General features: G+C 41.8%; 1 protein-coding gene across 1 annotated transcript; it reads left to right on the top strand.

Annotated features, from left to right (window-relative positions):
- Nucleotides 1-12,773: 12,773 nt before the first annotated feature.
- OTOL1 (otolin 1) lies at nt 12,774-22,392 on the top strand. Its single transcript, XM_014856818.3, has 4 exons — nt 12,774-13,140; nt 17,125-17,214; nt 20,786-20,857; nt 21,494-22,392. The coding sequence occupies exons 1-4, from the start codon at nt 12,774-12,776 to the stop codon at nt 22,390-22,392; spliced, it is 1,428 nt and encodes a 475-aa protein (XP_014712304.1).
- Nucleotides 22,393-26,523: the final 4,131 nt, after the last annotated feature.

Here is a 26,523-nt window from a genome sequence, read left to right as displayed (position 1 = left end):
CCTTCCGTAAGCACCCAGTCTAGAGAAGCCACTCAGTCATGCTCCGTTCCTTCGCTCTATTTTAGTTTGCGCCTAACACTTATTAACGTATTAGTATCTGATAGTTACTGTTTATATCTTGTGTTTTACTTTTTGGTTGTGTCTCCCATTAGGACATAAACTCCATGAAACTAGAGACCTTGTGAACCTTTCTCCTGCTCTATGCCTGCTCTGACACTTGGCAGGTTCTCATGAATGCTTGCTTGCTCAATGAATGAATGATCTATCAAGAGGCAAACAGTGCTTTTGTAATTTATAAGTTCTTGAGACCATCTTATTGTAGCCCCAAATAACACGACAAAGAAACCTTAGAAATGAACCTGGTCAGAATCTACAAGCCTTGGTCAGTTCTCAAGGGGAGGTGGGTGCAGGCAGTAAGGGGGAGGATGAGGTGAGTGTGTATTCAGAAATGTCACCCAAGTGCTTGCTCCCCTTCAGTGAGGGCTCATGCAACAATGGCAGCGGATGCCTCTGAACACCCAAATGCTGCCCAAGTAAGATTCCAGTGGAGAGCCTTCAGAAAACGTAGAATTTACTAAACAGGACAGTTGTTTGACATTAGGTGTCATGAGCTTAAAGTATTAGGATGAAAGATTATCCTGGAAACCAAGGGGTATGGTAGTCACGGTCAGGTCATTGAAGAGCTAAGACTTCAATATTCCCAAAGCATTTGCATTTCATCAGATTTCAGAGCCTTTCTTCCGAGTCAGAAAAAGTTACCACTCCCCCCATCATAGGGCACTCTCCTCTCATTGGGTAGGGGCAAATCTTGTAAGAAGTAAAACAGACTCCTGCTTAATGCTAAATGAGGTTGAATTTTCCAGTGTGCCAGGAGAGGGATTGCTGCTAAGGCAACATCAATAAGGTATGAGATGATTGCAAACATTGACTTATTTTATCTCCCATCAGACCATTTGCAATAAGATCCTAGGCTTAAAAAATTCCTGTTGATATAATTTGCCTCAAGGAAATAAGAATAAGAATAGAAATGATAACAGCACACAATTGATAGAAAATCATCTTTCCTCTATGGTATTAAATCTATTTTTTGTATTGATTTTTGAAATGTGTAAGTTTGTGGTATGGAGTATAGAACCATTCTTAATTTTAAAACCACTAAGCTTGTGAATATCTGTGAGCTAAGTAGAATTAGTAAATTCTAAAGGGCGATTATAATGTATTGACATTACTGGAGTAGAACTACATATTTTTGGTTCCATGTAAGATTTAATCCTCTTTCTCAGAGAGGGTGGGCAGCGAAGCTCTTAAAAATCAGGTTTTGTTTAGATTTTAATAGTGTGGTGTATCTTCAACTAAGACGACGTAGGTAGTTGTATCAAAAATATGGTTTCTATCATAACAATTATCTGGTAAGGAGAAAAGATATTTTGCTTTTAAAAATATATTATGCCTGTGGTATTTTACAGAACAATTATGAATAATAATAAAAATTTAATACACTTTTTGTTTCCTATAATAGAATTAGTGGAATATTATATTTCTAGATCCATTGGTCATTTTATTTTCACTTCCTTCTGTAAAGGATTTATAATTCTTGAATAAAAATTAACTGCTGGCTTAAACTTGACTTGAGGGTTTTTAGGACAGAAACTAATTTTTATATGTTATTTTCTTTCTACCAGCATTCAGGGCAAATCATTATGGCCATCTATTTGGATGCTAAATGCTATTTGCATTTTTGAAGTTTCATAAAGAACTCTGTCATTTATTTCTATCTTGAAGAAGTCAATTTTTCTAATAAAATATCTGCACTAAAAAATAAAAAAACCGGAAATGTTATCCTTATGTGAGAATGAAGCCAGGCAAGCCATTAAACAGAAGAAATCTCATCTAAAGATCTTTCTGAGAAATAATTTTCCTTCTGAAATTCACATTTTATTCATTCCTCTTCTCTTCTTCCTCCTTGTGCCCATTGACAGAGATCCAAAATGAAACTAATAGCTATATCTTTTTTTTCCTGCTTTATCTCCCCAAAACCACCCTGTACACAGTTGTATATCTTAGTTACATGTCCTTCTAGTTGTGGGATGTGGGACGCCGTCTCAACGTGGCCTGACGGGTGGTGCCATGTCCGCGCCCAGGATCCGAACCCTGGGCAGCTGCAGCGGAGCGCACGAACTTAACCACTCGGTCACTGAGCCGGCCCCCTAATAGCTATCTTTTTAAATCTTTAAACAACAATTAACTAGGATATACAAAGTATTACTTAATTAGGCCAAAGGTAGGAAAGCAGATATTCAGTTCAAACATGACATCCTTTATCCCATTTCCTTGATTGTTGAAGGAAGACTAGACACTTGGCTGCTCTTTTCAATTTCTGGAATTTATGAGATATTAAGCAAAAGTCCACAGTAGAAAAGAAACTTTATTTTCATTTATGTGACACCTACTGTAGTAATAGGACATTTACTATAATTTAGCCTTACTAGGTAGTTTATACGATTTGAAATCTAAGTGCTTTGCATAATCTGCTTCCAAGTGTTTTAATTGACATTCTGCTATAATGAACCCCACAGACCATTACCTGGCTAATTGCTTGAGTTACAGTGCTTATACAATGCCATTCTTTGTCCTTGGTCTTTTGGGGTATTAAATAGCAAGGCTGTCCTGAAAGAGGAAGTGACTGTGGGTTTTCATGTGAAGCATTAACCTCTTAGTGGTTTTTTTCAGGGACAGACTCCCGTCTGTTCTTCTCTGGGCTGATATCAAATCTGATGCTTATCAGAGATACCTGATTCCGGGGTTCTCAACTGTCCTTAGGAGAGCCCTTGACCTCTAAAGAGTCTTCCAGAGCCACTGTCACAGGCAGAGCTTTCCATGACCTTGCTCTGAAGTCCTGGATTGGACCCCGGACCGGGTGACAAAATGAGGATGTAACAATATTTAATTCTCGAGTGCTATGATTAGCCAGGATTTGTTGAGAAAAGAGTCTTAATACTTTAGAATCAGAAAAGGGTTTATCAGTGGCTCATCTAGTCCAAACTCATTGTTTTTAATATAAGGACACTGAATCCTAGTGGTAAAGTGACTTACCCCAGGTCTCACGCAGCCGTGAGTGATCCAGACTCAGGGTTCCCTTTTATGGAGTTAACAGAATGCAGACCCGTGATGAAGTCTTAGAGCCTAATGCCAATCATGGAGTCAGAGCAGCACAGGAAAGTGCCAGGGGCAGCATGACTGCACAGCCCAGAGAAATGCAGTGTGGCCTATGTCCTTCCATGTTTCCTGCCTTTTTTGACAATGGTACAGGTCAGTGACAATGACCTTACGAGTGCTGAGGAGTAATTAAGGGTTTTGCAAGAATTTTTGAGAACTAGAGACAGAGAAGAACCAATTCCAATATCTATAGCCTAGATTGCTTTCTCTCGGTAACTTCTGATTACAGTGTTTCTATGGGGCCTTGCTCTAACCTTGACCTAGGGTGCTAAATGGCTCCGAAACTAGTTCAGGTTCCAATGGGCAGGATAGGGACTGATGTCTTTTGAGATACGTGCAACGTCTGTTGACATCCTCAAACTTCTGACTTTCCTAATGTTGGTCTAGAAGACATTCAGAGAACTGAAATAGGTTCAGAACTCTGGATTGGAAAAAAATGGGAGATCTTAAACACTGCAGAAATTAAAGACAAAAGGAGGTTTGGTAATTGGAAATGATTTTTATGATAAAGCATTTATTTCATGCTGTATCTTTAGTAGTTTTACTTCATATTTGAGTTCCTGCATGTGAGCATGTGAGTGAGCTGATAAAAGGATCAACACAGATCTGTCACCACTGAACCAGGGCTGTCAGTAGAAGGTAACTGCTAGTGATGAAATCTTATCTCTGTATCCCGTTACCTGACAAAGTTGTTTGCTTCCTTTTTTTTTTTTTTTTTTTTTAAACTCTCCCATCTGTTAGGTTTTGTGTCCTGAAGCTTCCCCAGAAGCTCCCCTTCAGGGAAGCTCTGGCTAATTTTTGGATGGACCTGCTGGAGCAGGCGTGAGCTCCCTCCTACTCCTTTCCATGAGAGTTCCCTACTGAGGAGCCTCCCGCAGCGGGCGTTCTGCTCAGTCTCCAAAGAGGTGAAGCGGTTGGCTTAGGTTTGGTTTACTTTTAAGGGGTGTATAAATCATTTACATCAAGGAGGTAGAAAAGGCTCAGTGAAATCTCTGCTTCATGGAGAAAGTTTCTAACATGGAACCCAGTTTGGCTCTATCATAGATTTTTGTTAATGGGCCGAAACTTAGCAAAATGTCTTATGAGCTTTCCTAAATTTTAAATTCAGTGTTTCAACAACAACTTCGATAGCCTATTAAGTGCCGCCAGGACCAACTAATAAACAAATCAGTGAACAAATCAATCACCTTCAGACCCCATGGCTTTTTCTTTTTTTAAATAACAGACTTTACTTTTTTTTTTTTTAAAGATTTTATTTTTTTCCTTTTTCTCCCCAAAGCCTCCCGGTACATAGTTGTGTATTCTTCGTTGTGGGTCCTTCTAGTTGTGGCATGTGGGATGCTGCCTCAGCGTGGTTCGATGAGCAGTGCCATGTCCGCGCCCAGGATTCGAACCAACGAAACACTGGGCCACCTGCAGCGGAGCGTGGGCACTTAACCACTAGGCCACGGTGCCAGCTCCCAGACTTTACTTTTTAGAATAGTTTTAGGTTTACAGAAAAATTGAGCGGAAAGTACAGAGAGCTCCTACATACCCCATCTCCCCTCCACCCCCACAGTTCCCCGCGCCTTTTTTACAACCAGTGGAATTCATCAGTCTGTAAAGTTGATCTCAGGCTCTTTGTCCAGCTGCACGCCCACACCCCCTTACTGTCGCTTTTCCCACCTCCTTTCTCGCATCCACATCATAAGAAAACCACTACAGCAGACATGCTCAGAATCCTTGTGAGGGAAATAAAAAAACATGAAACAGAGTAACAATAATTTTGCTCTTGCTTTTGCCTAATCCCATCCTGAAAGGTTTCTTTTGGGCTTTGGAGATGTGGAGCCGGGGCTTATTGCCATGCCTAAATTTAGTGGACGTATTTACCTGTGTACTCATCCACGGGGGTGAGTTCGCTTCCCCCCAGCCAGTCACCTAAATTATCGCTTCGACCTGCCCTGGCTTGCTGGCTCCCAGCTGTCCTGAGAGCGGTTCCTTCTCCGCACCTCAGCCTGCGCCATGGGCCTCACCTGCCCCTCGGAACATTCTACCTTGATTTAAGGCAGGGTGGGAGGAGAAGAAGAAGTGGTGGCAGGCACAGAGGAAAACAAAAGTATCCCCATTTGCTGCTGGACTGTTTTTTACGGTTTTAGACTCTGAACAAAAGTCAATGCCTTTTATCTAACAGAAAAATGCTGAGAATCTGTTTTTATTTTACTGCACACTTGTTAAATACAAGAAGCATTTAACTTGGTAGAATGTAATGTTGTATTCAATGTGCTTAATAAAATCGTAATGGATCCACTTATTCAGTCACTCTGGGAGAAATAGCCTCCCACTGGATAATAGAAATTATGATGCTTTCGCTACATCTATCAACACAAAGGACGAGCAAAGCTCATCAGAGCTGATTACAATCACTCTGGAACTGCCCTTAAAAAACAAGAATCTGTAGTTACAATGTTTCTCCTCCTTCCTTTTGATGGCATTATATTGGTGAATGAACTCAGATTCTGAGCTCTCGAAATCCTGTCTGAGTTTGCTGGAAAAATTGGGGCAGGAGAAAAGAGTTTATCAGAAATGCTCCCTAATTTACCCTCGTGGTTGCATAGCATTGAGAGCTCAACACCAAGCACCTTACAAAGGAAAAGAGGACTGTTTGATGGACGAAGCTCTCAAGGAAGGAGAAGGAATTAGTGGCGGCAACTGTCTTTCCCCCTGTGCCTTTTCCTGCCATGCTCTCGGTGTGGGACCTTCTTCCTTCGGGCGAACATGCCTGAAATGAATGTAATGTTAGTGATCCCTCTTGGCTGTAAGCCTAACTCTCAGCTCCACTTCTGGTTACCTGTCTAAATGGCAAAGTCACAGGGGGCTGCCAACATCCTGGGAACAAGCCCTGAAGTCACCCTACTTCTTGACTGGGGCTCAGACCTCTTATAAAACTTGCTCTTTTCCTTCCCCACCTTTCCCTGTGCCTAAACACAGGAGAGCCCCTCAGCCCGACCCGCTTCATCTCCCTCAGAAGTTCTGTCTAAGATCTCACTTTACTCCTACAAGCCACTCAGAGAAGCTGAGGATTATTTACTTTGGTCTCAGGGAGACAAAATTTAGCCAGTGCCCTTTCTATGTAAACATTTCTGTGTCTCGTTGTGCTGCCCAGGGAAAAATTATCTCCAATTCACTGTATATTTTAAACTAAAACCTTGACTGATAACTAAACCTCAACCTGCATTTCTAAAGGAAAATAACTATTAGTCACATTCTTCAGAGATTTTCCCACACATAGACTCAGTCTTTGCTTTCTTCTTAGCCTCATTTTCTCAAAATGATCTACATTAAAGCCACAATTCTAAGAAACTTTCTAGAGCCAAAATATAAAGTTAACTTCTAATTTAACTAAGTTGAAGATGTTAAGGTTATCTTATAATTTTATATAGTGATACAAGTGTTGGAGAGGAAGAATGCTCTACATAAGGTCCAAAAAGGTCATTATTTATGTCCTTGCAGCCCAACAACATATCCACACATTTCCATGTGCCTAAAATTATTCCAAAAGTGTTTATATTTATCCTGGAATCAGCATTCAAGAATTTAATTGGAATACAACCCTGGTACAGATGATTTATTTGCAGGCTCACAACATTGTGAGAGGATCTTTAACAAAACTTTTCAGGACATAATTGGATCCGGTTAGTTTCTATTAGATTAAGATGTTGTGAATAGATGAGGGGTGATCAGGTTAAGAAAAAAGAGAATGTAAGATTGGATATAAGACAGGATAAAACGGGTAGGCTGAGAGTTTATAGTAAGAGAATAGGAGGTCAAAGTGAATGAAGAAGAAGCAGGTAACAGGACTTAGTTTGGGACCACTGTAGGTCTGTCTGGCAGAAAGAGATTTAATAGAGGTAATTGAGTACTTCTGTAGTCACTGAAGAGGGAAGGAGCACAGGGCAAGGAAGGCTGCCGCTAGCTGTCAGGTTTGCCTCTAGCTTTCAGAGAATCAGGACTTTGCCATTGATGCCCAGGGTAGGAACTGCAAGAACTTGCTGCCAGTGGTCACAGCCTCCTACAGAACCAAGGCAGGAAATCATGTTGGTGTGCCAGAGGACACCACCAACCTTCAATTCTGCCAAAGTCCATGCCTTCACTAGCTGCTGCCAGAAGAAAAGTAGTGGCTTTTGCTTTCTTTCTGTCTTCCACATCCCATCCAAGTGTCTCTCACTGGCAGAAGCCGAACTGGAACCCTGGTGGCAAGAGATTTTGGGAAAAGTAATTCTCAGGCTTTGAGTCCCTGAGATATAGGGGACCGCATAAAAGAGGATGGAAATGGTGTTAAATGCCAATTTGGCACAATATGAGAATAGGAAATACTTATCACTGCTTTAAAATAATATTCCTTGCTAGTTAATTTCATTAGCTCTAATCTTCACTAAAAATGATAGCCAACAGTTATTAAGGGCACTATGTTAAGGGCTTTTCACGCATCATCTCATTAAAGTTTCACAACCATACAAGATGAAGCTACTATTGTTATCTCCATTTTAGAAATAAGGAACCAAGACTTAGAGAGGTACAGTAACCTGCTCCCAATCAAACAACTAGTAAGTAGAAGATCTGAACCTTGTACTCAGGACTGACTGTCTACAAAGCCAATGGCTTTTAATCATTATACTATACTACTCGCTAGTCAGTTATTAAATTTCTTAGTAATCCATGGCCGTAGCCTTGACATAAAACTTGCTAGTCATCTTACAAATGTAGACTATTAAGTTGGTGTAAGTATCTCACTTTTATTCGGAAAAAAACTCACAAATCTTCAAAGAACATCCTCCCACACGTGGGCACTATCTTAATAGGAGAGAAGAGTACACCATTAGAAGAACCATAATGTCTCCAGTATTTAGAATGAAATGTTATGGTATGAGCTAATTTTCATATGCTGATAAACTGTCTACTGTTAAAAAACCACATCATAGAATCTCAAGGTTAGAAGGGACATTCAGGGTCGAAGAATCTTCAGAAATCCCTTCTAATAGCATTCAACAAGGGGTGGCCCAGCTTCCACTTAAGAACTTTCAATGGGTGCAACTCCCAGGATTGTGGGGGCAGATTCATGAGGGGGAGGAGCACACAGGATGTCTGCTACTGGGGAATGATAAGGTGGTGCTGCCTGGACCCTGCTTAGTCAGTTTTGTCTCAATGGTAGCGAATATAACCATTTGCTGGAACTATTGGTATCAGTTAGCTTTTGCTGCCTAACCTTGCCCAAACTCCATGGCTTAGAAATTATAGCTCATGTATCTGTGGTAGATTCAAGATTGCTAGAGATTATTTAGCACTTCTCCTGTTGAGAAGTGGTGTCTATGCCTCTTTCTTTTGAGTCTGGCTGGCCTCTGTGACTACTATGACTAATAGCATTCAATAAAAGTGTTGCTATGCCAGTTCTCAGATACAGCCTAAATAGACTGGCACCTTACATGTTGGGAGCCCTGAGGTATGATTGAAGAAACGTGACTATCATGAGACTGGCATGCTAGAGAGACTATGATTGATGAGCCTAGCTTTTTTCTATTTCTGTCAAGGCACCAGACTTTTGGTGAAACCTCCCCAGACTGGCCCATGCACCGCTGAGTACTGAATACTGCTGAATGTCCCTAGTTGATGCTTCCTGGAGCAGAAGAATCACCTAACTGATCCAGGCCAGAATTCTGACCCATGAAATTGTGAGCTATGGTAAAATGGTTATTTTAAGTCACTCAGTTTGAGGTACTTTGTTACACAGCAATAGATCCTGGGACATGTCTGTGGGTTTGGTGAGGGCTGTCTGATCTAGTTTGGCCTCAGGTCTCACCTGGGCTCACTCGGAGTTTGTGGATCAGTTTGGGACTTTCATCTAGATTGTGTTTGGCTTGGGCAGCTCACATGGGGCAGCTCTGCTCCACGTGGTTCTCATCTTCCTCTGTGACCAGCAAGCTCAGCCATGCAAGCTCCTTCTCATGGCAATGGCCAAAGTGCAAGAGAGCAAGTGGAAGTACATAAGGGCTCTAGAGACCTAAGTTTGGAAATGGCATCTTGTCACTTCACCTCATTCTATTGGCCAAAGTCCCATGGCTGAACTCAAAGTCAAGGGATTGGTGTATTCTTTTCTGTATCCTCATTTCTTTTGTGGGAGATGGTGCAAAATCCATATATCAATGAGTGTGAGTACAGAAAGGGATATAAAATTGGAGACAATAATGCAATCTACTACATTTACTTCATTTCAGTTCAGCAAACACTTATAGGATACAAATTATTTGCAAACATCATGCTAGGCACTGGGACGCAGAAACAAAAGACACCTAACTTTCTGCTCTTTAAATGCTTACAGTCCAGGCAAACTTCAGGCTGAGTAAAAAGGCTTACTGTATGTAGGTTCACTGGGGACCTCAACTTCCTTTTCGATCTTTACTTCTAACCCTTCTGTTAAGATTTATACCTATATTAAACTTGAGACTTAGCATTTGAGTTATGTTTTATTGTTTTAGTCACTTAAAATTTGGTCAGAAACCACTACTTGCTTCACTAATCATGGAAGTTTTGTTTGGCTAAGTTTAATGTTTTTACACAACATGAAAAACATGAAAAAATTCCAATTAAAAAGAAATGATATACATGCACCATCAGTCAGGTTGCTATCACTCTTGCTCCACTGTTTTTCAAAGGGCTTCCTGTTTTCCTCGTCCCTAAATTCTTGAGGAACCTCACCATACTCTTAAAGTACTGACCACACTATCCTTTAACATCTGTATTTAAGTTGGGAAGCAGGAAACCACAATGCAAGGAAAACATACGTGTGGACAATTCATTCCTCCAAATAGGGACACTATGTGCCTTCCTCATATTGGTTAGCTCCGCTCACTCCTCTCTGTAGCCCTTCAGTCTCTTGTCGGATGTGCTCTGTTCCCCTGCTCCGTAACTCTGTTCCCCCCACGCTAATATGTTCCACTCTCGGCGACAGATTTCCCATCTCTCCTCTGCTTCATGTCTCCTATTAAGGTCCAGTTTCCTGTCTGTGGGATAGTTTCTCCCCACGAAGAAACTTTCTTCCACTGAAGGGCCTGGACTTGAGCTCCATGAAGGATCCACTCAGTTCATTCTGCAGCATCTCTGATCACTCATAAATCCCCAGGCAGCAAGGCACAGTAGGAAGTGCATGGGCTGACTTTAGAGTCAATTGGACCTCGGTTTTAATCCCAGCTCCACTGTTTGCTAACACCGTGAGCTCAGGCAGGCTGCTTACCCTCTCTGTGACTCAGTTTTATAATCTATTAAGGGCATAGTAGACCCTATCCTGCCTGGTTCGTGTGTGATGTAATGGCAGTGACGATTATGAAGTGCCTGGACAATGCCTGTGGTGCTCTCAGCGTTAGTCCTTCCACCCCCCCGCATCCCAATAGCTCTCTCTTATGTGCCACCTCAGGTCTGGTTTCCCAAGGGGCTATCACATCATTTCAGAGTCAAACATACTTTGCATGCATGCAAGAATAACACAGATGAGTTTTAGTAAGGAAGAAAAAGGTTATTTTCCTGTATGACCTCACCTGTTTAAGAGAACATAGCAACGTCTTAGAACATTAACATTCAGCATTCTGCAACCTCAAATTCTTACAGCAAAGCCGAGAGAGAATGAAAAGTTACCAGCATTTCACTTTGGATCCTTTGAAATTTGGATATGTGCCGCATTGGGATGTTTCCTGCAGACAGGATCCTGAGGGATGGGGGTGGGTTTTACTTGTCTTTATGTTCTATGACCCAACACAGCACCTGGCCCTTTTTAGATGCTCAAATAAGTGTTGAACAAAGGAATGTTGCAACGAATGTGATTGTGAACTAATGAAAATTGCATTATTTTATATCTAAACAGAAAGCTTCTATTGTCTAGTTTTGCTGGGGCTGGATTTAGCCAACTGGTGCATAGTAAGCATGTTTCATGTGCTCACTCTTGCAGGGGCGTGGGGCACAGGGGCGTGGGGTCTGTATTTGGGGGGATGCAGTGTGACCATCTGCCTTTCACACTTTTTTCTCGCTTTTCTTGTCTCTCATCTTTCCTCTTAGACTGTAAACTCCCTGAAGACAGAGACCATGGCTTATGTCCAGTGTCACCACATACAACTTCTCAGTGCTTGTGACATTGTCCACATTCAGTAAATACTAGTTGATGAATATGGTAGTAAAGACAGCTTGAAGGAAAGTTAGCATTTGGATTTAACATGACTTTGGAAATGCAGCGTCCTCCCTTTCCCTTCTCATCTGCTCTGATTTATGCTGTCTCCGCCATAGCTCTTCCATTGATCCCCCCCTTAGATTTATTCTTCTTTGATCTCATCCTTATATGCCCACATGATTTGTGGGAGAGTATTGAGGCTTTGAAATTAAATAGACCCGGATTTAATTTCTGAATTCATAACTTACTGGTTGCGTGATCTTGAGCAAGGTACAAACCTCTTGGAGCCTGTTTCCTCCTCTGTGAAGGTGAGTGAGAGTGTCATGTACCTGGCAGAGAGATTGGGATTGATGAATGGAAGGCACCTACTCCTAGTAAGGGCTCTATAAGTAGTAGGCGTTACTACTATCTGTATTTCCATTCGCTTTCCGCTCTCGCTATTTATCCTAATTACTCCTTCCTTCTCCAATCAGAAAGCACGCATTTCTAACCCTGGCTAACTGACAGCAGACACTGGACTGCTGGGGGTTGCTGGGGAATGGAATACTATGAAACATCCGAATTTTACTTCATTGAGAACCTTATATCATATCACTTTGAACATTGATAAAAGCCTTAATAAGAATAGCCACTATTTTCTCCATTAAAATAATATAAGGATAAATGTGAGTTTTTAGAAAAACTCCTCAAATTATAAAGTATTGGAAAGTTAAGTGACATGTGAGGAATCTAAGGACATAGCATATATTTAAATTTACGATTTTTTAAATTCTCTCTCTCTCTCGCCATTTATTACAGCCCATTCTAGAAGTTTGCTCTCGCAACAGGACCATTATCCTGAGTAGATTTAAGGACTATTTCACCAGTATTTTGTCTTGAAATAATTGAGTTTTCTGGAATAAACTATTCAGCTCAATATTTTCCATCTCCCTCTAATACAAATGTATTTGATTCCTATAAATCTGAGTGAGGTCAGTCAGGAAATTACACATATTTGTTTTCCACAGGGTATATGAGCTATTAAGTCATGTCGCACTTATTATAGATCATGTTTGCTATTTGGCAAGATAATTTGAATGATTGAGAACAATATTTTAGAACATGTAACACTAGGAAACAACGAGAAAGGAGAATTGAAACAAAATGTCCCTTACGATAAATGCTTGAAGTAAACAAGATATTCTGTGGTGAATCAAGCACACGTTAACATTTAAAACACATAAAAATATAATATTATGCATACTGTTCATTCTTATGCTTCAAATATGTATATAGAGTTCTGTCATATGAGTATATATTTATATGATGCAGCCTTTTCATTTGGCTCTCATGTAATATGTACTTATATATCTTTCTTCCAGCCTCAAATATGTGGATGTTCTCTTGGCTTTGTGTTATTTTAATTATTTTGGCTATTGTTGGTATGGACACAATAGCGAAGACCACACCGTATACCAAATTTACGAAGAAATCTGAGGGAAAAGCGATGCCGAAGGGCCTAAAGCCGTCCAGTGGCCCACTTCCGGAAGAGGAAGAAGGAACTCTCTTCCCAGAAGTGGGTGAAGTGGCGGAACCAATGCCTGACCCCTTGGCCCTCGATTCTGCCTTTGGCACTGCCACTCTCTACCCCTCTGAGAACCTCACTCTCGACACGGCTGACTTCTTTTTGAATTGCTGCGATTGCTGTTCATCTGCACCAGGGCAAAAAGGAGAACCCGGAGAGACCGGACAGTCAGGTACCGGAACACACGCGCCCTGCTTCTCACTGAACTCCCTCAGAGTCCACAGGCGGATTGGAGGTGGGATTGCCCCAAGGTTTCTATGTTGTCTTCCAAATGGTGGCAGGCCTATGCATAACACTGTGACAAATGCAAACGGGTGCTGTGTTGCCCACTATGATAGCCACTAGTCACAGGTGCAGCTATTAATACTATTTAATATTAAAATTAAAATTACTATTTAATATTAAAATTAAATTAAATAAGATTAGGGGCTGGCTGGTGGCGCAGAGGTTAAGTTCGTGTGCTCTGCTTCACAAGCCTGAGGTCCACTGGTTTGGATCCCGGGCACAGACCCACGCACCGCTTATCAAGCCATGATGTGGCAGGTGTCCTGCATATAAAATAGAGGAAGATGGGCACGGATGTTCGCTCAGGGCCAATCTTCCTCAAAAAAGAAAAAATTAAATAAGATAAAAAATTCAGTTCCTCAGTCACACCAGCCACATTTCAAGTGCTCCATAGCCACATGTGGCCAATGGCTACCACGTTGGGCACGACACATACAGAGCGTTTCCATCGTTGCAGAAAGTTCTCTTGGACAGTGCTGGTTAGAGCAGAGACGGGGCCTACCAGTGCCAGCACTGATGCGTAGTTCTTCTGGTCGCCATGTTTACTACTAGTATAGTCTTTTCATTGATGGCTGACGTAAAAAGGGTCAATGAAAATTCCGTTGCCCGGTAAGCCTTTGTGGCGGCTGCAGGATTTTGCAGCGCTTTTGTAGTTAGGACTAGAAACGGAATGCCTGTGAGGCGGAGGGTAGAGCACAGGATTCGGTTTGCTCCTCATTGAAATTCTGAGGCAGCACTGTGTCCTTGCCCAGCACTTTTCTCCAGTGAATGTCATGGTTACATATTTCAAAATTTCAGATGTCTTTCCAATTCATATTATGAATATACTCTCAGTTTTATTGTAATACGTTTCAGCATTTACATGTCATATAGCAGAGAACTCAGGGTAAAATTGAGATCAGAATGTCAATTTCAAATTCTCTATTCCCTGAAAAAAATACATAAAAATATTTGTTGTGTTTTGCCTGAAGAATTTAAGGTTATAAAATCAGGAATAGTGCATCCTCAATAAGTTTTTCTTTCATTTCATCCCACTGTGGGAACCTTTTGGGAAATGTGATCCATATTACGCAGGGCTGGAATTAAAGGGGAAAGGAGCTGGCGGTGGTCTGGGACACCAAGATTTCAAGGTTTCTAGAACATTATTGGAAATGTAATGAGAATGAGAAAATTGTATTTAGCAGAATTTCCCTTCGTGTTGTATCTGGCAGGCCAGCTGCATGGGGGTGAAAACCCCAAGGGCGCCGTCAACCGAAAGCAGCCGGTTGGTAACCTGTCTTCTAAGGCTGTGGGTCTGTAACTCCAGGGCTTGTGGTTTTCCCGGTGGTGGGTTTAGCTTGGCTGTCCTCAGAGCCTCTCCTCTCAATACATATGCCGGACATTTTGAAGGTGTGCGAGTTATTAACCTGCCCAGGCGCTTGTCTATCTTCGTCTGGCTGCTTCTGCCACGGAGCAGAGTGCTTCAGAGCTCAGAACGTCGAGTCTGTCACTGCTACCTCGGGGAAGCCTCACTACCTCTCTAAGCCTCAGTTTCCAAAACAGTAAAATAAGGTGAGAATAACACCAACTCCACGGAGTCGTGGAGAGAACGGAACGAGGCAAATATCAGGACTCACGCGGTGCCTGGGATGGGAGAAATGCCTGAGAAGCTTTCGATTCTTCCAGGTGGCTGTGGTAGGAGTCTCCCCCCGCCCTGCGAAATACTCTGAACCTGACGCGATCCTGTTTTGACACTCATAGAGAGAGATTTGTTCTAGCTTTACCTGTGTTTCCAGAACACTGCTTTTTTTAAAAATCAGAAATCTAGCATAACAGCAGCATTAACCAAACTTAAAAATGAAAATAAAGCTACTCAAACCCAACTATTTTATTTCATTATCTTTCGGTTCGTGGCCACATGAATATACACATACACATTGCATACATCGCATTTGCCTTATCTGCTGTAATGTAGATAATAAACGTAGACTTCAAAAGTCTCGAGCCTAATTTTGTAGTTTCTGAATGATAATGTTTTGAAGGCTGCGGATATATCTAATAGCTAGCGAAGGTAAAATTCCCCTGGAAATTTTGTCTCCAGCGTCTCTCGTTAGTTCAATTATAAAATAATAGCTACTTACTATGTGCCAAGAACTGTTAAACACTTTATAGTGTTTCTAATCTCTAACATTTTAACAAAATGTTAAAAAATATTGTCACTTTTCACTGGATGATTTCATCACATTTCAGAGAGTTTTAGGTAATTCTAGAGGTTATACCACCGTCGAGTGTAGAACCTGGAGTCAAAGTCACTTTGTGCCCCTTCCAGCCCCCGCTCTTCCCATTATGTCCAGTCTTTACGGTATTTGCACTAATCTAACCCAGTGAGGCAGTGGTCTCTCTGGATGGAAGGGGCAGCTTCCCTGCCCCTTGAGCCCTCACATGCAGGTGCCATGTGCTCCCTGTGCCAACCTGGGCACTGCCCATTATCATTTCCTCCATAGTATCACCATGTTGGGCATTTGGGGGGCATGGGGAAGGGGAGACATTGCCCAGCGAACTACTATTGGCCATCTTGCTTGCTTCCGCCTCCTCTGCCCATTCTTTCTCCATTCCTTTGCTTTCTGCTCTTTCCTTTCCAGACAGAGGAGCTTAACCACCACCTTTGGTTATCTGAGCTTGCCTTTGGCCTTAACTTCCATTGCAAACTATTTATTAGAGCTTTTCTTCCAAACAAATGCAGTGTTACTTCAAAGAGGAATTCTATTGAATATAATTTTCTCCATTCCATCAGCCTTAATTATAATAATTAGGATGAAATTAAGATGAACTATTACAATTTTGTTTAGTGCACCTATCTATATGGTTAATTTTCAAGGAACCCGGCCATACTTTATTCCAGTTAAGGGTTGTAAAACATTCATGTGGCTTGACCAGCGCTGGGGTTGCAGGAAGGATAATTATCCTAGGCTTAGGGTGCCCGGGCAGCCCAGGGAAGTGGAGGCACCTGGACTGCCCGGATGCTCAAGGATACCAGCGAGGTCTGAGTCATGCACCATCTCCCCCTTGCCTGCCATTCAGCTTTCTTTATCCTCATGACCAGCTCCACTCACAGGGCTCTTCTTTCAGTTTCTTAAAAACACCACGGTCTTTTCCACTCTTGTTTTTCCTGAAATACTCATCTGTGTAGTTTTTGCCTTGGGAAATCCAAATTTGTTCATTGGGTCTTAGCTAAATGTCATTTTCTCAGGGATGTCTCCTCTGATCCCATAAATTAGGTTCTTTTACCACAATCCACAATAGGACCTTCCTGTTTTCCTTTACATCGCTAACTATGGTGTGGCAATTTCTATTTATTTGGGTGGTCTTTTGGTCCTGATTAATCTTTCATGAACTCTCAGCTCCATGAGGAAAGGGACAGCTGGAATGTTGGTGGCTGGTGCCTCACACCTAGCAGGGTGCTTGGTGTATAGGACGCCTCAGCGCCAGGTCCTGAATGAATGTACAAGTGGGTGAATGGGAAAACGAAAAGTGCTAGGAATTGTGGTTTTATTCCAGTTTGAAAGTGTGGTCCACATGAGGTTAAGAGTCAGGTAATCATTTTGTTCCTGTTGCTGGACGTAGCACTGCTTCCCTGAATCATTTGATCACTGCCACGAATCCAGTGACAAGTACTAATGGGCTCAATTTATCTATTCAGGTAGTACAAAATTGCAAACCACACACAAATATTGTCCTTATAACTCTGTAATAGTTTATTGTCACCCAGATCGTTGGGACACTGAGAGTCATTGGTCTCAATAAAATGACTACTTTTTTTTTCTCTCCAAGAACTAATGAATTCTAAAAGAGATTTTTTTCTATCCTTATGGTTTTTAAATCTCATTTCTAGGCCTTAAGGGAGATGCTGGTGCTATGGGGATCCCAGGGCCACCAGGAGTCACTGGACCCCAAGGTCCAAAAGGCCAGAAAGGAGAGAAGGGTAGGTAATTATATTCATTTCATGTCAAAACTAAAGAGATGCTCTGCATCATGTTTTTAGGAGAGAAACTTGCTAAGTAAATACCAGATTCTTGCAGGTGGATCAATTTTTTAAAACGTAAAAACTTGGTAAAGCATATTGTGTGTTATATTTGACATAAAAGTGTTAACCTTACAAATAGCCAATTGAGAAATTTTAAACTTCCCTGGTAACATATCACACATACACAAACAGGCTCTCACACGTCTTTTCTATCTCTTGTTGGCCACCTGGCTGACCCAGTGTCCGGAGCCACAGGCCATAGTCTCTTGCGGAGGGTCCTTTCCTATAGATGCCTGTATGAGGTCTTGCTTATGATACAAATTGATTTTGTACTAGATAGAAACAACCAGAGCAGGCAATAGAGTATTCCATTTAGATGGATAGCTTACCTGCTAAGGAGAATAAGACATATCCTTTGGCTCACTCTCAAATCAAGAGTATTGTCAATGGTGGGAAGAGAACTGAATTATAAGGGGAAAAATGAAGCTCATAACAGTGACGTTGGATCAGTCACTTCACCTCATCTGGAAATTGAGAGGAATAGACTAGATACTTATTCATACCCTGTTTACTGTCACAGAAGATGGGTAGTTCTGTGTGCTTTCATAGATCGTTTCCAGCTCAGAAATTCTGTAATTCCATAGATGTATCAGTAAGGGAGGTGTTCTGACCCAGGAAATCCCTGGTTTTGTAAGTGCTTCAAGGTCTTGAAGGAAGGTTACAGATTCACTGGGACATTTAGAAATTCCTCAGTGAATACCATCAGTCTATAGAAATACCATCTATCCATCAAGTTAAATGTTTTAGCCTCCGTGTCAGATGTCAAAAGACCTAATGTCATCTATGCATCACCCTCCACATGGCTCAGGAATGGCCTGACTCATTTCTGGTAGAGCAATCAGTAAAGTCATTACTCAAAAAAGATGCTGAGGTAAGAGAGAGCTACTCCACACGTGTCAGTTATGTGATTTTCATTCTCAGAAACATTTACTCCTTTCGTGGCTGAATTATATGAGCAGAAAACCCTGTGAAATAAAGATGAGTGATGCACCTCCCCAGTGATTCACACATCTGGGAAGCTAGAGTTCTGGAAGTAGAAGAAAAAACAGAGACGGATCATAAGACAAGGTTCCTAAGAATATGCTTTGATGAAGGATCAAAAGTAGAAAGCTATTCAGCCAGTCTCCATGAAGTGGCAGCTCTCCTCTCCTTTCCTTCCAGACTTAGCTAGGACTCTTGGTTAAGATCCGAAGTTAAAAAGGGAAATGAGTTGAATGACTGCATTCTGGTTAATCACAACCTGCTCGAGTGAATTCAGTGTAAGCAGCTCAACTCCTTAAATGAACTCGAGAACCAGGTTATCTCTGTGCAGCGCAGGTTGGTACTTGAGTATGAACAAGGACTGGGAATAGAACTGGTCCTTCATGTCCGTTCAGAGTGGGGTTCCTTCCAAAGGCGCACAGACATTTTCCTGATAGCCTATGGGTTAATTTCCAAATTTTAAATTTTATGTGAAATGGTAGTAGAGGTGCTAGCTGCTGAGCAGCTTATGGTGGGATTTCTCTAGTTGGTTTTGTGAAATTTGGGGGAGTCTCTTCTCATGCCTTTTTCTTTTCTTTGAGGAAGATTAGCCCTGAGCTAACATCTTGTGCCAATCCTCCTCTTTTTGCTGAGGAAGACTGGCCCTGAGCTAACATCCGTGCCCATCTTCCTCTACTTTATATGTGGGACCCCTGCCACAGCATGGTTTGCCAAGCTGTGCCGTATCTGCACCCAGGATCCGAACGTGTGAACCCTGGGCCGCCAAAGCGGAACGTGCGCACTTAACTGCTGTACCTCTGGGCTGGCCCCTTCTCATAACTTTCAATATGATTTAGGATTTCTTTTTCCCTGGCAAAAATGAAACAAAAAATGTTAGTTATATCATAAATAATATGGTTGGTAAATTAATGCCAACCAATGTTATATGCAGTCATGTTTGACTGTACAAATTTCTAAATTTTTTTCATGTCTCAGTTTCTTCAATGATAAAAGTGGTGACAAAAACGTCTGCTCAACCTTTCTTGAAGGGAGATGCCATAAACTTTTTCTGTTAAAGGTTTGCTTTTTTCTTTTTTGGTGAAGAAGATTGGCCCTGAGCTAACATTGGTTGCTAAATCTACCTCTTTTTTTCTTTTTTTTCTCCCCAAAGCCCCAGTACATAGTTTTATATCCTAGTTGTAAGTCATTCTATTTCTTCCATGTGGGATGCTGCCACAGCCGTGGCTTGATGAGCAGTGTGTAGGTCTGTGTCCAGGATCCGAACCAGTGAACCCCAGGCTGCTGAAGCCGAGTGCACAAACTTGACCACTACACCACCAGGCTGGCCCCACCATAAACTTTTTTAAATGAAAAATGTTCCAGTTGATGAAATGTGTCATATGAGCCTTCCTGTTATATGAGAGGCTGTATTAATATGAAATAAAAATTAATATTAAATAAAAACGGCTGGATTAAATTAAAAAATCATGTCAAAAGCTTGAAACATTGTCTGGTACAAAAGAAGTGCCTAATAAAGATTAGCTATGCTGATTACTATTGTTATTGCTATTATCATTTACAATTAAAATAAATGTGGTGTGGCTGCACTATAACAGGATGGGCCTTTAGGTTGGCCCAATATAAAAATGCATTTTTTGGTAATATGGCAAATATCTAAAAACCCAGATCTGGGGCTGGCCTGGTGGCATAGTGGTAAAGTCTGTGCACTCCACTTCAGTGGCCTGGGGTTCGCAGGTTCGACTCTTAGGCGTGGACTACACACTGCTCATCAAGCCATGTTGTGGTGACATCCCACACGCAAAAAAAAAAAAAAAATAGAGGAAGACTGGCAATAGATGTTGGTTCAGGGTTGATTTTCCTCACCAAAAATAATCCCCAAAAAACCACCCCAGATCTCTTGATTTTCCCAAACGTGAATTCTCACAGTTCTATAATTTGTCCAAGGAGTACATGAAAAATTTCCTAAACAAAATTAGAATTGGCTTTTCCTTGATGCTGTATGACAAGGACAATATTTTTTCTGGATGGGTTTTTGTTATGATGCGTTTTAGCCAACTGCAGAACGTTGTGCTCTGTGTTTGAACTGGGTGGCGCGTGGCTCTGCTTCTCAGGCACTGTGGGCATATAAAGAAGAGGACATTTCAACCGTCATTCAGAATTCACAATAGGAAACACACACACACACACATATGACACAAGGCAGAATGTCGTGAGTTTTGTGAGAAATCTGAAGAGCTACGAGAATGCTGGGGGAAAAGCTGTATTCTATTTGAAGAGGTTGGCACTACCCCTAAATCTTCTTTGAATGGTTTACCATCAGTTGGAATAAAGTATTCTTAATGATGCTCAGTAAATTCTTTTTCCGTGTTGTTTTACCTTTACACGTTTTGGTAAAAGGAAGCGCTGGAATGTGCATGTTTGTGAAATGGACGTTAGTTATATCATAACTAATATAGTCAGGAGAAAGACAATCTTGTTCTCATTTCAGGACTTAAGGGAGAACGTGGGGACCAAGGAACAAGTGGGGTTCCAGGATACCCAGGAAAACCTGGAGAACCAGGTAGAGTGTAAACGGTATCTATTGTGTCATGTGTGCAGTCTAGCCCCGAATTTTCTTCCTGTTTGTTATCAGGGAGGTAAGATGGAAATATAAATTGCTATTTTTCTTCTAATAATTCAGTGTACTGATCGGCTGGAGTGCAGCTAGCCCTGCTCTAGCGAGACTGGGTAAGATCATCTGAGCTCTGCCCTCTCGCTGTTCTTGGGAAAAAGACCCTGAATCTTTCCGGGTCTCAGCTCCTTTGCCTGTAGGATTTCGAGTTTGGATGGACAATATGGAGTTTTACGAGAAGCCTTGGGTTGGGGCGAAATGCAAAGTGTAACGAAATACAATGGACAATTACAGTTCTAATACTTTTTATTATCTTAAAAGTAAAAAAGAAAAAAACCCTAGATATATGGGGTCTAAATCTAAGCTCTGACTTCCGGGTGGCATCAACTTTCCCCTCTGAGAGGGCAGCTGTGCGAATGGCTCCACGCAACAGCGTCGCTGGCACAGCCACAGCTCTTACCGAGGCGGGAACCAGGTTTCCAGGCCCAGTTGGTGGGTTTTGTTTCTATTTTCGAGCTCTGTGATAATAGCAGGCTGTTCATAGCCTGTGGGCTCCTTAAACATTGTTTTAATTTTCCATTTCAGGTGGACTTGGCCCTAAGGGGGACAGAGGAAACACCGGACTGGCGGGAGTAAAAGGACAAAAGGGCTTGAAGGGGGACACGTGTGCAAATGGTACCAAAGGCGACAAAGGAGCCCGCGGGGCTGTGGGCTCACCGGGCTTGAACGGAGAGCCTGGCGCCAAGGGAGAGAAGGGCGAGATGGGGGAGAAAGGCTGCTGCGGCGACTCTGGGGAGAGGGGCGAGAAAGGAGAGAAAGGCAAGCAGGGCGTGAAAGGGGAAAAAGGGAGCAGAGGCGACAAGGGAGCGGAAGGCACGAGCGGCCGCGACGGGCTGCCTGGGGCCAAAGGGGACCCCGGGCTTAAAGGAGAAAAGGGAGACGCAGGTCCTCCCGGTCCTGTGGGGCCTGCGGGCCCGAAGGGTGAGCTTGGGAGCAAAGGGGTCCGAGGATCTATCGGGAAGAAGGGCTCTCGGGGCCTCAAAGGCTCCAAGGGCGAGGGGCCCAGAGCCGCGCGGGCGGCTTTCAGCGCTGCCTTGTCGAAGCCCTTCCCCGCTCCCGACGTCCCCATCAAATTCGACAGGGTTCTCTATGACGCCCAGGGCAATTACAGCCCGGCCACCGGCAAGTTCAACTGCAGCGTCCCCGGGGCCTATGCTTTTTCCTACCACGTCACAGTGAGGAGCCGGCCTGCCCGCATCAGCCTGGTGGCCCGGAATAAGAAGCAGGTCAGGTCCCGAGAAACGCTCTACGGTCACGAAACAGACCAGGCCTCGCTCCTCATCATCCTGAAATTAAGTGCAGGGGACCAAGTCTGGCTGGAAGTTTCAAAAGATTGGAATGGCGTGTACGTCAGCGCGGAGGATGACAGCGTTTTTACTGGCTTCCTTTTGTACCCAGAGGAAACTCCTGAAACTTCTCCATAAACTTGTGTCTTGAACACGTAGTTTCGGTTCAGTGGAATAAGTCAGGGAACATAGGCTAGTGCTGTTAAAAACAATAACCTTCATTATTTTTTTCCATGGTTATAAAAAGAGTACAGAAAAAATAAGAAAAAAATTGTATCACCTAGGGGTCAATTACTTTTCCTGTTCTAAGACATCACCTTAAAAAATATTTATGTGTATTTGAGAACACACGTCTGTTAACTTAGTGGCTAGTTTTTTCACTTAGCATTAGCATTTCTCACGCCATTTAAGTAATAATATTTGCATACAAAAATACGAATGAGCTTTGTAATTAATAAATATTTTCTTTCTAAATATCTTCTCTATCTGATATAAATGTGTGTGCCTGTTTTCTGTGTGAATGTGAGACTAACAGCTCATGTACCGTGATGGGCAGGTATTTCTCAAAGGTTTCTAGTTCTGTTGGGAGGGTTGCCTTCCAACAAAACGAAACTATTCTCATGTTAGTTTAACTTACAGAGAATACACAGAAAGAATGGTAAAGACGAGCTGAAATACTTATTTTAAAATTAGTGTAAAAGTTTGCTATAAAACGTGTCTTATATGGACTCGTGTGTTGGGTAAAGGTAAAAAGAAAGTTGGTAAAGACATTGTTTGGTCACAGCAAAGACCCAGTCGTAAATCAAACTGGCGTACTTAGAAGAACTGAAGGTCCCCCAAAGATCCAAGGATAAAATTAAATCATTATTGATCCAAAATTTCAGCCCTTTCCTCATGGAAGAACATTTAATTTGGGTAAATTCTTTGGCTTCATTATCATTGTCTCTATAATGATTAATTCTGGTTATTCAGTGATAACACTGCTGGAACAGGTGGGCATTTGGGAATTCATTTGCAGTTTGAATATTCAATAACTGTGAGTGTATAATAATTCAGTAGCCTCATTTTTTACAAGCGAATTTATTGAACCTAAATTGAATTTAGTTCAATGAAGGCATACAGTTATGCAGATTTGCAAATCTTAGTGAGTCAAATCAGGGAGGGGGTGATAGGGAACTTCCTGGTCTTGCTCTGCAGGACAAACTTTTACGATCAATATGCACTTTTGAGATTTTCATATATATATTAGAACAGTGTTTCCCAAACTGTGTTCAGAGGAAAACCATTTCTGGAAGTTGTTATTATGAGCTACTGGAAAAAGAGTGTGTTCTGCGTCAGACAAATTTTGGAAATGCTATGTTCTCTCTCTCCCTCTTAAAGATTCATAAAGCATGTTAGTGTGGTCATTGCCATTCCCACAGAAAGGAAATTTGTTTAATTTTATTTTATTCAAAGATCCTATGTTTATTTTGAGTGTAAAACTCATCAAGTAATATCCCCTTGAATAGCGTTGTGTGGGATGCCCATTTTGGAAATGTTGCATTTGTTTCTCATCTGAGGATTACCCAGCAGGCTGGCATAAAGTCCGCTCTTGCCATTTCCCCCTCCTTCAGCCATTCTTTATTTAGATTGTACTATTGCTTTACTTTTGGCTTTGCTTGTATTTGTGAGAGGGAGAAGAAAATAATTCATCAGTGATTAAAATGGAGATGCTTGCATTTAGAATTTTCTTTCTTTTCCAGTTTGAGGATTGGGCAGTGAAGAGATTCAGGAACTTAGAGTTTTGTCTCTCTGTGTGTTCGTCTCTCTTGCTCTCTCCATGTATATATTTCTTTCTTTTCTTTATGCCTTTTCTGTGATTGGGTTGTAGGGGTTTGGGGAGGCTGGGAACCAACTAATCTAGGAAGATGGAAGAGAAAACCACAACAAAGGATGTGATGTGAAAGACATCTGGGCACAGGACCAGTGAGGGAGCAACAATTCACACAGAGGATTTATGATATCCAGCAGGGTCTTACATGTGTGGTTGTGGTAAACATTTTATAGGAAGCCTGAAGTTAACAGCTTAGCGTTAGGATCCAGGGTGGTGGTTAATTATGAGCTTTTCCAAGGGCATCCAAACCAAGGAAGTTCTTACCCTTTGGGATGGCTTTGGGAAGTGGCTTTTAGGTTCTTTATGCCGCTTTCTCCTGCACGGGTAGAGATGACATGACAACATCCCCTTCTTTCAACTGTACCCTGTCTCCCATCTTGTTGAACGCACAGAAATAGAGTGGATCGCTTCAATCCCGAGGATGTGAGTACAACCCCGAGGATGTGAGTACAACCCCTACCTCCTCCCACCCTGCTGACTGCCAAATCTCAGGCCTCTCCCCTGCACGTCTGCCTCAGCATTAGACTGACGAGAGCTAAACTGACATCTCAGCCTAACACGACAGAACCAGCCTTCTGAAATTTCTCCCAAGCTGCTCCTCCCACGTCCTGCCCTAACCCACACGATAGTGACTGTGTCTGGAGTTGCTCAGGCCAAAAACCTTGTGTCATTTGATTCCTCCCTTTCACAACTAAATCCAGTCTGTCAGGAAAGCCTTTGGTGCTTCCTTCAGAATGTATCCTGAACGTGATGACTTCTTACGTCTCACTATCATCACCCTGGTCAAGCACCATCATTTGTTGTCTGGATTATTTATTGCAGGAACCTCCAAATTGGATTCCTTTAAGATTACAAGGAGTCCAGGGCCAAAGTACAAATGGGCCTGATATAACCTATTTCTAAGTATTTAAAATTTATGAACCAAGCCAACAGATAGTTATTTGAAATAGGTTCTTTCCTCTTGCTTTGAAATGTATGCTTTTATATTGAGAAAGTAAAAAAGAAAATCTATGGTTTTTATATGACTGACAGTAAAGAAAACATTAAAGATGACTGAATTACTTTTGTACATGTCTGGATGTTCTATTAATGGGTAGGTGATGTTTGAATGAGTAATAAGAGAAAGACGTTATTCATGAATTACTATATGTTTATCCTATAGATGTTATTGTTAAAACTGAACTTCAGCAAAATACATGTTTTCATAATTGAGATTTTCACATAATTCATGTTCTGTTGACAGTTTTGTGAAATGAGACTACTTTTGTTGGATCATTGTATTTTCAAAATTAATTTTTTGTAAGTTAGTTCCAATTTGGAGAAACTTTGCTCAGCTGAATTAGCAATAAGGTTTGGAAATGAACCATGAAATTTACATAGTGTATTCAAATATTGTAATTGGGGTTGCATATGATACATTATCACTGTTGTAAACAATATTGCAAAATATTTAAATTTCATCGTATAAAATATGATCGCTTATATTGTCATTTGCATCATCTATTAAAATAATGTTCTAGAATCTAGATCCATTACGAATCTTATGTCTGGAGCTGCAGCAATACAAATTTAGAGAGATATGAATTGTTTAATATTTTTAGCCATTACATATGCAACTGTTGCAAACACCAGACAGTTCATGAGCATCTCAAGAATGATGAACTGGAACACAAAGGGAAGCAAGAAAATGGGTGCTCAGCACAACTGAGATGTAACACTTTGTTAACTATGGCATTTACGCTTTCCAAGAAGAATTGGTAAGTTGTACTTCTCTTAATTAAGCACATCTGTTGCTCAAATCCTCCCCACACTCCAAAGCGGTGTCCATCTGCCATGTTTACAGCAGTACAACCCACTAGCCTGGGTGGCATTTGGAGGCAGTCGTCTTTTCTTTGATGCACAAAGGTCAAGAGACATAAGGAGAGCTTCCTCAGGGCCTGAAAAGTGGTAGTCGTAGGAGCCCATGTTTAAGGCTGCAGGCTGTGCTGTGCCAGAATTGAGCCCTGATCTCCAAGAAAGGTGCCGTGGGTACTATAGTTACCAGGCAAGGGCCCACTGCCTGCAGTGCATAGAAGCCAATACTATGGCACCAGCTTTTGAGAAAAGAAAAGGCTTTATTGTGAGGTTGACTGGCAAGGAGACAGGAGCCAAAGCTCTTAAATCTGTCTCCCTTATCCAGGGTTACATGCAAAATTTAAGAAGTTAGGGGCAGAAGCTGATTGCCTAGCCTCTAATCAGTCCATATATTGTAATGAAGCTGCTGAAAGCCAGATTTTCCTTATTGAGAGACTTCTCACTTTATAAAGCGCTCCTGTGGCAACATTTCTGAAGATTCTTGGTTCTGGGGTCATCCTGGGGCTGAGTTTCCCACCTGGCACGTGTGCAGTGCTGCCTGT

This window comes from Equus asinus, chromosome 5, assembly GCF_041296235.1.
Source record: "Equus asinus isolate D_3611 breed Donkey chromosome 5, EquAss-T2T_v2, whole genome shotgun sequence".
NCBI classification, from domain to species: domain Eukaryota; kingdom Metazoa; phylum Chordata; class Mammalia; order Perissodactyla; family Equidae; genus Equus; species Equus asinus.
This window is presented reverse-complemented; position numbering and strand designations above follow the sequence as displayed.